Source organism: Amphiura filiformis, chromosome 16 (genome assembly GCF_039555335.1).
Source record: "Amphiura filiformis chromosome 16, Afil_fr2py, whole genome shotgun sequence".
Lineage (NCBI taxonomy): Eukaryota > Metazoa > Echinodermata > Ophiuroidea > Amphilepidida > Amphiuridae > Amphiura > Amphiura filiformis.
Window position 1 is genome coordinate 16279214 of NC_092643.1, and position 14638 is coordinate 16293851.

Consider the following 14638-nt stretch of genomic DNA (forward strand, 5'->3'; position numbering starts at 1 on the left):
TTAAGATAAGCAAACATTGCTGGGTAGATAACAGGATTTAGTTATTTACTTAATCCAATCATGGAGTAACCGCTATATAGATTCTATGGTAATTAGCAAACAAAAGCCATCAGTTTAAGATGCCTCGTTAATTGATCTTATCACTATGGACCACAAGAGTCTCATCCCAATGGCATAGTCCAATAACCTCAATTACATAATCATAGTGCAAAATTTGACCTCAAGTTGCAGAGTATGAGTTTGTGTACAAAGGATGAATGTACAAATGTATTAGGGTTTAAGAACTGTTCCCATGATAGATGAGCATGTTGTGGATCCTAGTGTATGGTCAAATGTCACCGTCTATCGGGTTCTAAGGCACACGGTAAACTGGTTGAACGCATACAAAGGTCAGGATTTATTTGGTGTTTTTATAAATCCTAATTTTGTATTTTAAACAAAGAATATACGCTCACCATTTTATCCCGTGCATATCAGAAAACAATAATAAAATAAAATCCAAGCAAATTGTGGTTTTATTTCTGAGCTGGGCATAATTTTAGCAAAACAATTGCGAAGTCAATCTAGCAAGAGTGAAATTAGAAGCCGTTCACAAAGTCATGCCCACACCACTCCACGCCATACATAAATTCTGCCAGTCACATTTCCCCAAAATGAAATTTTTTTAAAGTAAAATTTCAATTTTAATTTTACTTCACTAAAGTTTGGCGGAGGCGGGGTTCGAACTCACGGCGGCGGCGGACTGCTTTGGATACACTATGAACCCAGTGCCTTAGACCACTCGGCCATTTGTCTTCTTGGAATTCATTTGAAACTTATTTGAAGGTATAATCGCAACTTCAACATAGGCCTACCACGTGACAAGCAAAGGCAGAAAACGTACCATATTTTGGAATTTTATTTGCCTAAAAACATTTATGTGTATTATTAGCGCTCAATTAAGTTAACTGCGTGTTTTATACAAAAAAATCCAATAAGAAACAGTGATAACTGGGCGTCTGTATGGACAATACATTATATCGATTTTGACACGTGCTTGTGTCTCAGTACATTTCCATGGTCAGTAAAATACTATAGAGGAAAACCTACCATTTTCTTGTATACACGTTCGATGTTTTATCAATTACATAAAAATTCCATTTTAGACCCCAAATGTTTTTTCAGGAAATAAAAGATTAGATTACCATAAAAACGAAACAGTAATCTTTTGCCGGGTCTAATGTAATATTCACATAGGATTTTCAACGTTTTTTCTATCCTTATTTTTGCTCAAAAAAAAAAATATTTTGGCGTATATAAAATTGAAATAAAATTCTCTGCTTCTTAAACGACATCAAATGTGCCACAATTGGGTATCACGAATCGTTATATATGATGTGCAGTTAATATTCATATTTTCTTTTATACAGAGGATGCTTCAGTTTTGACAGGAAAAATATTTTCTTGAAAACCCTCTCACTCGGTTATTTTAAAAGGTAACCACGCTTCCCTAGAATGTGCAATAAATTAGCATTAAAATTTTTCTTATTCTAACAGCAAGCGTTTCTAGAATGTATTATGGCGAAATGTGGTGTGAGTCATGCCTATATTGTGGCGCCTCCGTAGAGGGCGCCACAAAAACTCAATTTTGAGAAAGAAACAATGGCTGGAGTACACAGCCGCGTTAATATGCCAAGTGATCATTTGTGTTCATGTCACACTTTATTAATGATTTCAAAATGGATACAAATTCAATGCATTTTGAAATCATTAACATTATCACTTTGCATATTAAAAATACTAACATGTTTTTTTTGGGTCAACCATGAATGATCCCAGCATTTAACTCTAGGTCCAGGGACACTCCAAACCCGAAAAATAGACAATTATCAAAAGAACAAAAAAATTGTCATTTTGCCAAAAGGTGGGCGGCATTACAAGTTCCCCCTGTCCCATTAAAGACACTTTTCTACAATTTGTTAACTGTTGGTAACCAGTCATTCCTCCAGTTCATATTATTTACAGGGCGGTACCGAGATAAAAAAAATAATAAAAAGAGGGGGGGCTATGCGTCATCAAACAGTCTGATCCGAATGAGCGAGTAGGAACTTGGAACGAACTGCATTATGACGACATAATAATCAACTTTGAACCGCTGAACCGAATCAACTTATGCACTTTGCACTGATCAGGAAACATCATTTTGTGATGCAAGTTCCTTCTTAAATTTGGAGATCTGGTAATTTTTATTGGGACACACTGTATTTCTAGTTCTGGATTTGGGTAAAGATACTTTCAATAATTTACTAATTTATTTAAACCTGGTTTTAAACCAGTTATATCTGGTTTGCTCCAAATGATTCCTTTTGTCGGATTACTCATTTAGTAGGCCGATGTTGATCTTCGATACCACATTTCAGAAAAAGGTGTGCCCCCCCCCTGAACACACTGTGTTATATACCTCATTTCCACAACCCATGCGTTCATGTTCAGCTCATGCGCGTTAAACACAATGCAATCATGATGGTTCATCGACAGTTCATCGGAGTGCCCTGGTTTTCAAATCGTATCAGAGTTCAAATTCAGCTGAATGTAGACTGAAATACATTATTCGGCCTATATCTTTTACATCGAATGATCGTATGTAGGCTACTCAAATGTCTAGTTCAGATTAGCAAAATCATTAGGAAACGAATTTGGAGAAAACCTTCTGTTAATAAAATACTATGCTGAGCCACCAGCCTGGGTGGCTCACGCTCCAGTAATTTCAGATGATTGAGCTCAGTACATCAAAGAATGTCTTCCAATTCATGAAAACAAATAGATAATCAGCTTATCGGATTAAAAGCTTAGAGGGAAGGTCTTGCTGCTCAACGAGTGTTTGTAATTCTCAGAAGGTTTTCTCCAAATTCATTCTCTAATGTGCAGGAAAAACATTGTCACCTATGACTAACCGATGTATTTTTACTAAACAAAGCACACACATGAGCTATTTTTTCACTTTTTCTCAGAGATTGTATTCTCAGTAAATCTCGTTGTTTAAAAGAAGTCATACTTTCATGGCAAATGATTTGTTTTGGAAGCCATTATTTCATCACAAGCAAATGAAAAGCAATTAAGTTATTTATAGAATATCAACTATTATGAAATTATGAATGGCAGAAAACATCTCTTTTTAATTAGCAAGCATTCACAAATCAAATCAACCTATTCATTTGCTATTGTGAATGACTAGTGACTGTGTAGAATTATATTACCTATATTGAAACAATTCAATTTAAAAAAAAGTAAAATTCTAAAAAAATAAACAGGAAATACAGTGTAAAATCTTGCTAAAATGTTCTAAAAGGGGCTAAATTATAAACGAGGAAACAAAACCAAACCAGGAATTCCCGTTTGAACTCTCATGCTGACATGTATATAAATTGTATTTTAAAAATAGATATTGATCAAAATCAAAACGAGTATATTCTGTCGGTCGAACATCCGGGCTATCTCTAGTCTCAGGCCCAAACTGCATGTGGTGCACGGTTTGTTGTGAACAACAGAAACCGGCTGTGAAGGAGGCTACATAGCGATGTTGCTGGAGTGGCATTCAATTTCGGAAAAAAACGACACTCGACCATGGAATTTAATTTTAAGTTTGTCAGTATATAAACGGTAAATCAAGTAAGTTTATTTCACTCTTAAGACTTAGAAACGGTTGTTTGATTCCACTGACTATTTGCGATCGAAATTTACATAACACCAATGACAGAAATCATCAACAAAAATCGAATCAGGGACTTGTTTTCACTCGAACATCATCAACCGGAAGTGACGTGACACGGACCGACAGAATAGGGCTAAAGCCAACCGAATGGGCAGTACTCTACATCCGTCGCATACATAAATAAGTGTAATTAACTTGTTTTTTCAAATTACTTCAAACATTTTTGCTTGACAAATCCATTAAATTGTGTACTCAAGACTTCAAGCTTTCAATTTATTTTTAATGAGTGTCAAGTATAGGCCTAAGTGCTTTTAGATCTGCACAAGACAGGGCTATCATCCCTAAACTATCAGATCGCTGAAATAATCATAACAATGAAAATGTAAAAAATAACACCCCATAACAATGAACATGTACCATACCCTTGGCATGTACGTACCAGGTGTCAACGACAAATATTATTGTTTTGGATTTAGTAATTTTTCAATTAATATTTTTTATTCATAATTATCGACAGACGAAAGCCAATTAAATATATGTAAATACGATATGGAAGGAAAAGAGCAGCGAGGAACAGCGGCGCACACTGGTTAAGGTCTTTGACTTCGGTGCGAGAGGTCTTGGTTCCAACCCCCCTCCCCCCCCAAAAAAAATCTTACCCGTTCTTCCCGTGGCCCATCTGGTAAAGACGGGCCAGATGAGTCATAAAAGACGGGCCAGATGACTCGATCAGGATAATAAGCCCGATTGTTTGCTACACTTGCCTGTCCTGTAACAATGCCCCCGACCAGCGACCCCCTTCACGACCAGGTCACTTGTGCCTGACCGAAATTTCGTCAGCGTTATCTTATAGATTTCAGCAATTATGCATGACTTGAAAAATGACCAAAAAAAATGTCCCAACCCACCAATGAGCATGAACATGGCCAAATATATGATGAGTAGACTGTGCCAATAATACTGATGAGAGATAATATTAGCAAACGAGCAATATGTTAGTACATGATTATCGTTTATTGAAATGAAAACTTGCCGAGTTAATGATGAATGCGTACGTCACAGACGGCAAAATAATTAAGGTGCCAGTTTTGTTCACCCCTGTATAATACCGTAAAGGTTCGCCTAATGGCGCACATGATGGGCTACTTCACCTTCGGGTAAATTTGCTGTGCAAATAGAGAGCGCCCTCCTCTGAAAATCCCAACAAAAATTAAGGGTACGTGCCCTTATTTGCTGGTGGGATTTATACGATAGGGCACTTTTAGATTGTGCGTAAAATTCCAGTTAGGTCAAGACAGCCCATAGCGCCATTAGGCGAATCTTTACAGTATTGTATCATAAACAATAACAAATATGTCAAAATTAAAACCATCAGCTAAAACACTTAAAACTGATGATTCTTGCTACGAATTCACTCGGCTTTTTGCCTTTTGGATTCGTATCCAAGAATCAATTCAGTATATCGTGTATTCTAAACAGAAAGCACGGCACGGCGCTACAAAGCAATAAGGTATCCATGCTATGGAGCAATCGGCAACATTTGAATTTGCATCCTCCTTGGAATTTCTGATCACCGTGTCTTTATTTTCTTGAGCGATTTCAACGAATGAGCTAAAAGATGCAGATATTGGCTGCTGGTTCTTATTATGACATATGTCTTTGTTTAAGATATATGTGACGCTATCAAGCAAAATCAGTCGGAACTCGGAAATATTAAATGTTCAGTTCCTTACATACAGGATAGTAAAAAGCATTTACAAAGCTGGATTTCGCAGAAAACCCCATTAAAATTGAACAACCAGTTCCAAAGATAATGAGCAATTAAAGAGTTTCCAAAACAACAGGAAACAAAAGGAAATATTTTCCTTTGTTTGGCTATATCTCAAAATCAATATTTCCGAGTTCCGACTGATTTTGCTTGATCGCATCAAATATTTTCCTTTGTTTGGCTATATCTCAAAATCAATATTTCCGAGTTCCGACTGATTTTGCTTGATCGCATCACATAATGGGCGAAAATAACCGGTACCTTAATTATTTTGCTGTTTGTAGTTGAACACTGAAGGGTGTTTAGAAAGATGACGTTTACGTGTTTTTCCAAACATGCCTTATCTCACACAATTATGTAATGTAAACCTATATGGATGGCTACGAGTATTGTGTGTAACACCCTTTTCAGTGTAAAACATACCAGTCGATGGCTTGTTGACTTCGTCATTGTTATTCGATGTCGATGCATTGTTATTCACTGCTATATCTGTTAAAAAAATGATTGAGTCAAAAACAATTGTTAAGAACGCAAGTTTCAATTAACTGCGTTAACAATATATAATTATATCCTTCACAAGTAACACTATGTCCCAAACGTAAAAAGGTAATGCGTGACCTTACCCACAGTAGCGTAGCCCCAGGATTTTAGTGTGAGGGGGGCAAAGCCATATGTTCGTCCCCATATTGCCAATTTTTAAGCCATTTTTGGTCATTTTAAGGACACTTCTCCAGGTTAAAACAAACCAAGTTTTCTCGCTGAAAATTTTCTGTGGGATGGGTCCCCGGCTTCCCCCTGGACACCCACCACCTACGTTTCTCGGACTCACACATAACATTTTGCTTCTCAAATACAATACTCGTATCCCTAAATAAACTCCTAGTGCCCATTTCTATTCACCGGCCGTTATGAATTCTTCTCCCGTGCGTTATATTTTATCATAGCCCCTATTAAATAAACCCTGCACGCTAAACAATGCATTATCTGATTATTATATCTGATGCACTCGATAGGTTTATGCAGGATAATTACTTCGCAGAAGTGCTCCGACTCGAGCTATTTGCAATAACTGTATACGGTCTCGTGCGATTATCTTGACTAATGCTCAGTGAACTATCCTTATCATACTATAATCATGATAATCCGCAAATAATTCGTAAACCAAATAATTCCACTATTGTGATATAATGTAAGTCAGATTATGAAGGTGTCTTGTCTAATAAATAAACAAGATTACTGAATATTGGAAATAAGATTATTTACTCAACTTAACACCTAGTAGGTACGAAATGTACATATGTACATTTTTCGTAACACGATGGTGATCAAAAGCTTAATGCACAGTTTAAATATTTGATATGCGCGTACCGTGCCTACCCACGAAAAACTACCCTTTTACGCGTTTTTATTATCGCGGACGGTGTACAGGCCACAATGGGAGTGGCTCCCCCGGGGTTTTGGTTCAACTTTTGAATAGGCATATTTTCATTCAAAGGGTCACCATGGCAACAAATTTGGGCTTTTAAGACAAATGAAGCATCAAAATTTGCAAAACAAAACTGGGTTTCCTTTTGTTATTTCGGTTTTAAAACTTGATGTATAGATTTTGAGTTATCATCTCATAATAAAGGGGGTAATTACTTTTTGGTAGATATTTATATTGTCCTGGGTACAATAGCCTTAAGTTCACTTAAGAGGCATTAAAACTAGCAGAGCCCTGTCACTCATATTGAATGTTTTAGTATTTTTTACAATACATCCAAAGGTCCAGTGAGGTGTCACTGGAGCTGGAATAGTATAACTGGGAGGAAAGGCCGACGATCAATTGAAAATGTTGACCTTTCGTATTGAAGACAGGCTTACACATGTTCCTCCCCCAAAAAAAAAAGAAAAAACCCCAAAAAAACCCCAAAACACACACACAAAAAACCACCATAACCTTTTAAGTCTTTTTGGGAAAAAATGTATATCTTTAATGCGAAAGGTCAAAATTTCCAAATAATCGTCGGCTTTTCCTCCCATTCATATTGTTGAATGTTGATTTCAGTTGTAAAGTTACAAATTCAGTATCAGCATTGATCAGTTTCACATCATCTGCAGATCAAAACAGTAAAGCATTTTTTAGTTGCTCTGCAGATCAAAAAAAAAAAAAAAAATTGCAGCGTATGTGAAGGTTCGCTATCACTGGTTCTCACAAGTTTCCTAATAATAATAATAATCTGATTGCTGAAATAAAATGTTTTGTCATGTTTAGGACAGTTCTTTCCAGCAGAGTGCATCACTGAAACACAGTTTTCATCACCGACTCCCATTACTTCACCAGGGAAATAATCCTCATATTCCACAAGAAACCAATTTCCCACATATACTTTGATCAGCTCGTAATCGGCGGGAATCATTAGGCTTTTACCACTACGCCGAAAAGTAGAACCACGTTAAGAGTGATATAGTTGATCTGCATGTCTGGTCAATATTTTGCGTGTTAAAGAAAGAAGACAAAGTATAGGACTTCAAATAATAATTTGTAATACTTCTGGCGAGATGACACAAGACAATTCTTCAAATAAAATATATTGATATTAATCCGCGATGTTATAAGGCCCGCCGATTACGAGCTGATCAAACTATAGTACCGCATATTTCTTATTATTGTCACTTTGCTTTTTACCATGCCTAGTGACCATGACTAATTGCCATGAGACTAGAACTGAAAAAAAAGGCAAAAAACAAAAAAAACACCAAAAACACTATGCAACAAACAAGCATCAAATATATGCAAATACAATTTAATATATATAAACAATTATCAGAAAATGCTACACTAATAACATGATAAAAACATGATAATTTATTTAAACCACGAGATTTTGTCGTCGAAGTACATATTCTGAATGTTAAAAATTGTCATTTTCATATAATTAAGTGATCATGGAAGGTCCGGGCCCGGGGGGGGGGGGGAATCCCATTATATATTGACAAACGTTATGTGCCCATGAAATGACCCCAATATTTTTGGCAAATCCTACACCCAATGACCTTAGTTTTTTCAACAGCCTACACTGAATGACCGCCTTTTTTTGAACAATTAGTCCTCAAAATTGAAATTTCAACGCGCTATGTGCGCATTTTCAGCAAAATGAACGAGTTTTGTCTATTTTGTACTGTAAAATTGGGTAAAAAGCTATTTTTGATTGTCAAGGATGTGAAATTTTGGGCGCTCACATACAAAATCACCCCATTTTTGACGTTGCCGAATGATCCCCTTTTTTCTAAAAATTTCTACACCGATAGACCCCTTTCATACGTTGGTGGGCACAGGTACATCACTTTCATATTCGAGTGCCCCCCCCCCCCTCCCCCGCGTTCAACCGTCTCTACACGTATTCCACCTGCTGATTGCGCTTTCAAATTCTTAAATTTCTACCACGTTTTGATTGATTCGTTGACTAAAGACGTGATGGAAGTATAAGAGTTTGAAAGAGCAAATTATCATGATGGCTTTATAAAGAGGAAGCCTCGCCAGAGCAGTTCTTCTGGGGTAAACAAAACCTGCCTGGTTAACAAATTAATCAGATTATCTCTAAATTTAACAGGTTCTAATTGTTGCAATAACATTGAAACATCAATTAGCACCTGTCAAATTCAGAGAAAACCTTGTCACTGATTAATTCGATAACCAGGCAGGTTTGGATCACCTCGGAAGAACTGCTCTGATGGGGTTTCCTAGACACTAGAACTATACCAAATAAGTGGTCGTTATGGAGAATTTTATTCTGCGTATTGTCACGTGATTTATGACACCTCATTCGGCACGATGCGAATTTATTTCCCCAATTTATACAAATTCATAAAGATACGCAGTATATTTAATATATAAATAGGATCTTACTTGTGCTCCTCTCAGTGACTTCTACTGTAAACGTGTGACCATTGTTAACTATTTTAGTACATCTGGACGGATCGTATTGAATAGCTAGGTCTGGAAATGAATTGGGTTTAGTTACTTTGGTATCTATGTTGATTGGAGATTGACGTTTACCACCAGCAGCTTCATAATTCTTAGCCCAGCTTGCAGGTCCTGAAATGAAGAACATGGATGATATAGTGATAATAATATATCCCAGCAAACACAGAAAACGTTTAAATGTTGCACATATTTGGTATAAAACGTTTAAATAACATTAAAAAACATTTTGGAAAACTTGCGGCAAAACATTCTAACATAGGCCTAATGTTGAAAAAATATTTTGCAAAAAATGTTTGCCAAGAATGTTATATTACTATTCATAACATTTTTTACATATGTTGTACACATATTTTCATAAAATTGTTTCTTAACGCAACTTTAACAATAGAAATCAAAAATTGAGACACTGTTCAAAATGCCTGTATGAACCCAAGATGACTTATTTTCGTCTCAGTATGAACTTCCCATCACAGAGATATATCATATAGGCCTACCCATCTTCATGGTTAAATTTAATTAGTGAGTTGAATCCCTTGTTGAAATAACAGTAAACATAGTAAATTGATGTAATTTGCATTTGGGTAAAACGTGTATTTCAATGCGATTCACCAAAAAATCAATTCTTGTAAGACATAAATTTGAAGTCAATTCTTGCAATAATATCAATTTAGGCCTACTGAGCCGTATCGATCCTTTATATTATTATTATACCAGATTATACTATTTTATTTCTCGGCATGATAATGGTAATGGCAAACATTTGCAGTAGCCGTTCCTAAGCCAACAAAGCGGATAATGCAGGATAAATTATGGGCTAATCCAGAAAAAAATTGCCCCACCTGTACTATAGAGGATAATATAAATACTAAAGTACTTGATGTTGATAATAGTATAATACTAACAAGTTGTTAATCCGCGCAGCAGTAATATAACAATCAATCAATCAATCAATTTATTGGAATCACTTTTGTAACAGTAGCCCATGCACTCGTAATAATAGAAGGGATTGAGGATTTTAATCTTTTAAGATAAAAAACTTAAAAGTTTACAATGTCAGAAAAAATGGATTTTTTTTAAACAACGCCCAAACTTTCGAGCCCGAAAACCCCCGGGGGGCTCACTTCAATATATAATGGATATAGGTGTAGTGAGACCACATATAGGCCTACCCTAGAAATTTCTAGGGTCTGTGGTGCAGACTTTGACAGTATTAAGGGCACTGTGGTAAACTGAGGGGCATTCGGTGAGACAATATGGGGTCATCCTGGATTTTGTCATACGGTGAGAGCAAAATGTACATATGGGGTCATTGAGTGGGAGACGGACCGTTTGTACCTAAATTAGGGGGGGGCATTGGGTGAGAGTAAACCTATATTGCTTTTTTTAATGGGATCTTTGGGTGCAGAGAACCAAAAGTCATGAGTTGTAAATTTGTAAATGGTATTTGGCTTTGGTATTTCAAAATAAGCCCGGGAAAATAAGTAACAAAATCAGTCATAAAATGAAAGTTGCTGTTCAAATTGAAAAATAAGGGCCTTTGGGTTTTAGGTGGAAAAGCCATGGGATCTTTGGGTGACAGAGCATGAGTCGGAAAAAATGGGGTCTTTGGAGTTTTTTTCGCCGCATTTATACACAGTTAGGTGGGGAATTTTTTTTTTTTAGTGTTGGTGGGGAAAGTAATGGGGGAAGTTTTTTTTCAAAACTTCTACTGAGCGCCCCCCCTTGAAGTCTAATGGTGCGTAATGCATACTTTTTATTGGCTACTCATTTGGCAGCCCGTTTATAAAGGGCTGTACTGCATATTTGAGGATACCCTTTAAAAAAAGCTGTCGAAATCTTTAGGCTGTCGGTACATTTGAAACTTTGTGCTCCGCCTCCGCCGGTCTCAAAAAGCTGGGTACGCCACTTATTTTGAGTCATGTTCTGTTTTATTGGTTCCCATTAGTTTCGTGTTTCATTTTCTTTGGTAAAGCTATACCGGTACTATATAATGTACAATAGGTCAATATCACAATTAAATTATCCAAAAGTAAATATTTATTTGCTATAAATTCTCCGGTTATCAAGTGAATCGATTACACCTTGATCTTTCCTATCTTGTCAGTTACCTACATGTATGTATAGCCTAATTATTTCAAAACTATACTAAAGTATTTGATAATTTCTCTTTGCGATTACTGGAATTCCAATGTCTTAATTTGACCAAGGAGCCCCCCCCCCCAAGTAAAAGTCAACAGTGTGTCAAACTGCTTCCTCCCTTCTCAGTCTAGCAAACATTACTTGACTCCACCCTCTGCCTACCAACTCCCTTCCCATTTTGTATATCCCCATCAGAATCAGACACCCTCCTGTATCGCGACACCGTTTCGCGGCCATCCCTCCACCCCCACCAGCCTGAGTCGCCACCTTCCGACTGGTCCGTTTTATTATTATGAGCCACGGGGAGGGCAAAATGATCTGAAAATTGGGCACAAATGAAGCATTTTATTGGTCCAATTTTGCAGGCTCAAAATTCCTCAAATTGACTAACAAAAAATGAAAGAGAAAATCGGGAAGGTAAAGGAAAAGAAAAGGGCAAGGAGCCCGTTTCCCACCAAAATTCATCCCGATCATGGACCAAAATAAGTGTAAAGTGTAAAGCTCGAAGACTTTACAGTTTACATGTAGCCTATAGTATAGTCTCTCTAAAAAATAACCCGGTATAATGTATTACACCGACAAAACAGTGTCAAATTGATGATTTTTTTTCGTCTTTTCCCCGAAATGTTTATTGTTCCCCCTGACCAAGAAAGCGCCTAAAAATTATGTTTTCGTACCCGCAAAATTTAGGTGCTACAAACCAAATATAGGCCTACATATAGGACAAAATTCGTTTCACAAATTTGATCCAAAAACAAAAATAGGCCTATAGAATTTTACGAGTAAAAAAATTGTCTCACCGAGGAGTTTAAAAAAAGTCCCACCGAGATGTTTAAAAAAATGCTTCATCGAGGTGCTAAAATTTTTGTTCTTTTTTTGCTTCACGAGGTGCTAAAAAATATTTAAAAAAACCTACGACTAAATGACCCAAAGTAAAAACATGGCTAAAAGGCCGGAAGCTGCAACCTTGCCAAAATTCAATTTTGTCCTTGTATTTTGAGCCGGGGGTAACTTTCCCTCCACCCTGGGTACCCTGGGCCGTTGGGCCCTGCGCCACTGCCAAAACCATATGCAGGAGGAAAAACTGGCTACTACGAGTAGACCTATATTCAGTGGCGGCGCTACGGGGGGTCTAAACGGCTTTCCGTAGGGGCATTTGCCCCCCCCAATATTTTTCATTTTTCTTTCCCCCAGTTTCCCCTCCCCCAGTTTTGAGGCAACCCCCCCAAATTACGTAAATTTCCGCTTTTTGCGGCAATTTTGCGCAAAATTTGTCGCCCCCCCCAGAAATTTACTTTGCCCCCCCCCCCCGAAAAAATTCCTGGTGCCGCCACTGCCTACTTTTGAAATGCATACCGTACATTTTTACATGAATTGTACCTTACATTCATTTGTACCTTACCCTAAAAAAAATTATGAATTTTACCTCAGATTATTGGGGGGGGGGGGGCTCTAGGGTACTTGGGCCCCCTATCCAAAATAATTGAGGCCCCAGGCCCGGAGCTACTGCTAATAATACAATAATAATAATAATATTACTTTAGTAGTAATAATAATCTTAATCATAATAATAATAACAATAACAATAACAATAATAATAATAATAATAATAAAAATAATAATAACACTAATAATAATAATAAATATAAATAATACTAGTAATAAAGATGTCCGCAAATTAGGCCTATTTAGTATTAATCAACTGTGCGTGACACCTGTTATTATTTTAATATAAGACCTATGCCTTGACGCTGATGACCACAGTACCGATACGTAGTCGATGGCATCCAAAAGTTCCACACAAAAAAAACACTATTAAATCCACATGTACTTACCGTACTCTCCCTCCTCCTCTATATCGTGGTATCCCCAGTGCGCCATATCTTGATGTCGTACATACGTAGAATGGCTGTGTAGTTGTCTACTACTGGTCTCATGGTGTACTTGATCGCAATCACCACACGCATCAAAAGAACCCATTTTTAAGCCCTTATACATCTTGATATCGGACCCGTAAACGTCGCCGTGTGTACCCCGGGTAAATAATCAATGATGAGATAATGTTGTTTACACAATGGGTTGTGACGTAACGCGGTACCGGAATATAATGTGCCCGTATTTTTTGCCAGGAATGTAGACACGAGGTGGTGCTGTTGCGATAATCTAGAAACACTCAGGCGGCGAGCGGCATAATAGAGAGATACGGCAAAATGGCATGCATTTTCCATACACTCGGAACACTACCATGGTACTACGGAAGTGAATCCAAGTGAATTTCGCAGCTGCAGTGTATAACGTGCGATCGCTGCCATTAATAAGCAAATCGACATATGTCAATTTCGCTGAAAGAATTTTGTCCAATAGGAGAACTTGTAATTGACATAGGTAAGCTAATGTAGGCCTACATAAAATCGATATGTTTGAAGTTTGGAGAGATAGGGGTTCACATGCCTTGGTATATTACCTCTATTTCGGTATTATCTCATTGAAACACACACAACTCAGGATTGTTTTTAACATTTTATCTTTAACAATTTTTACCCGGTGGGTTCAGTCTTCACTGACGATGTGTACGCATGATGGTTCCAAATAGGGGTAGGCCTACTTTTCAAGAAATGTCCGCGGAGTTTTCGAGGACAAAATTGTTCGCGATTGTCCAAATTAGCGGGTGTTTTGGAGCAAAATTGGTTGTATTTCTAGGACTTTCGTCCACGTTTTACCGCTACAGTTTTCATTTTTTGTATTTTTTCTGTCCGTTTTTTAGTAGTTCCACACAAAAATTGATAGGGTATTTTTTCCGATAAAAATTGTCCTCATTTCCCCGTGAAATAGGGGGAAAATTCAAAAGCGTCGATCCTTGAAATGGTAAAAATAGGGGTATTTATTTCGGAAAATGTCCTTAATTCCTCGTGATAAGGGGGTGGAATGAAAATGCGTCCTCAAAATGATAAAAAATAGCCAGGGAGGTATTTGGGGGCAAATTTTCCTTGATTTCGCGCAAAATAGGGGGTAAAATTGCTGCAAATGTCCTCAATTCCCCGTGAAATAGGGGTCATTTTCAAATCCTGGAACG

At 37.2% G+C, this 14638-nt stretch overlaps 1 protein-coding gene across 2 annotated transcripts in view; it reads right to left on the minus strand.

The window, feature by feature from the left end:
- LOC140135637 (carbonic anhydrase-like) overlaps positions 1–13763 on the minus strand; it is a 38509-nt gene extending 24746 nt beyond the window's left edge. Inside the window, exons 1-3 of one of the 2 annotated variants that reach the window (XM_072157210.1) lie at positions 13401–13756; positions 9349–9537; positions 5883–5948 (exon numbers count right to left, since the gene is read on the minus strand). In XM_072157210.1, coding sequence (XP_072013311.1) covers positions 5883–5948; positions 9349–9537; positions 13401–13563 — 418 coding nt within the window. In that variant the 5' untranslated portion in view covers positions 13564–13756. Of the gene's footprint in view, positions 1–5882; positions 5949–9348; positions 9538–13400 lie in introns of both variants that reach the window. The other variant, XM_072157211.1, reaches the window with a different exon arrangement.
- Positions 13764–14638: the final 875 nt, after the last annotated feature.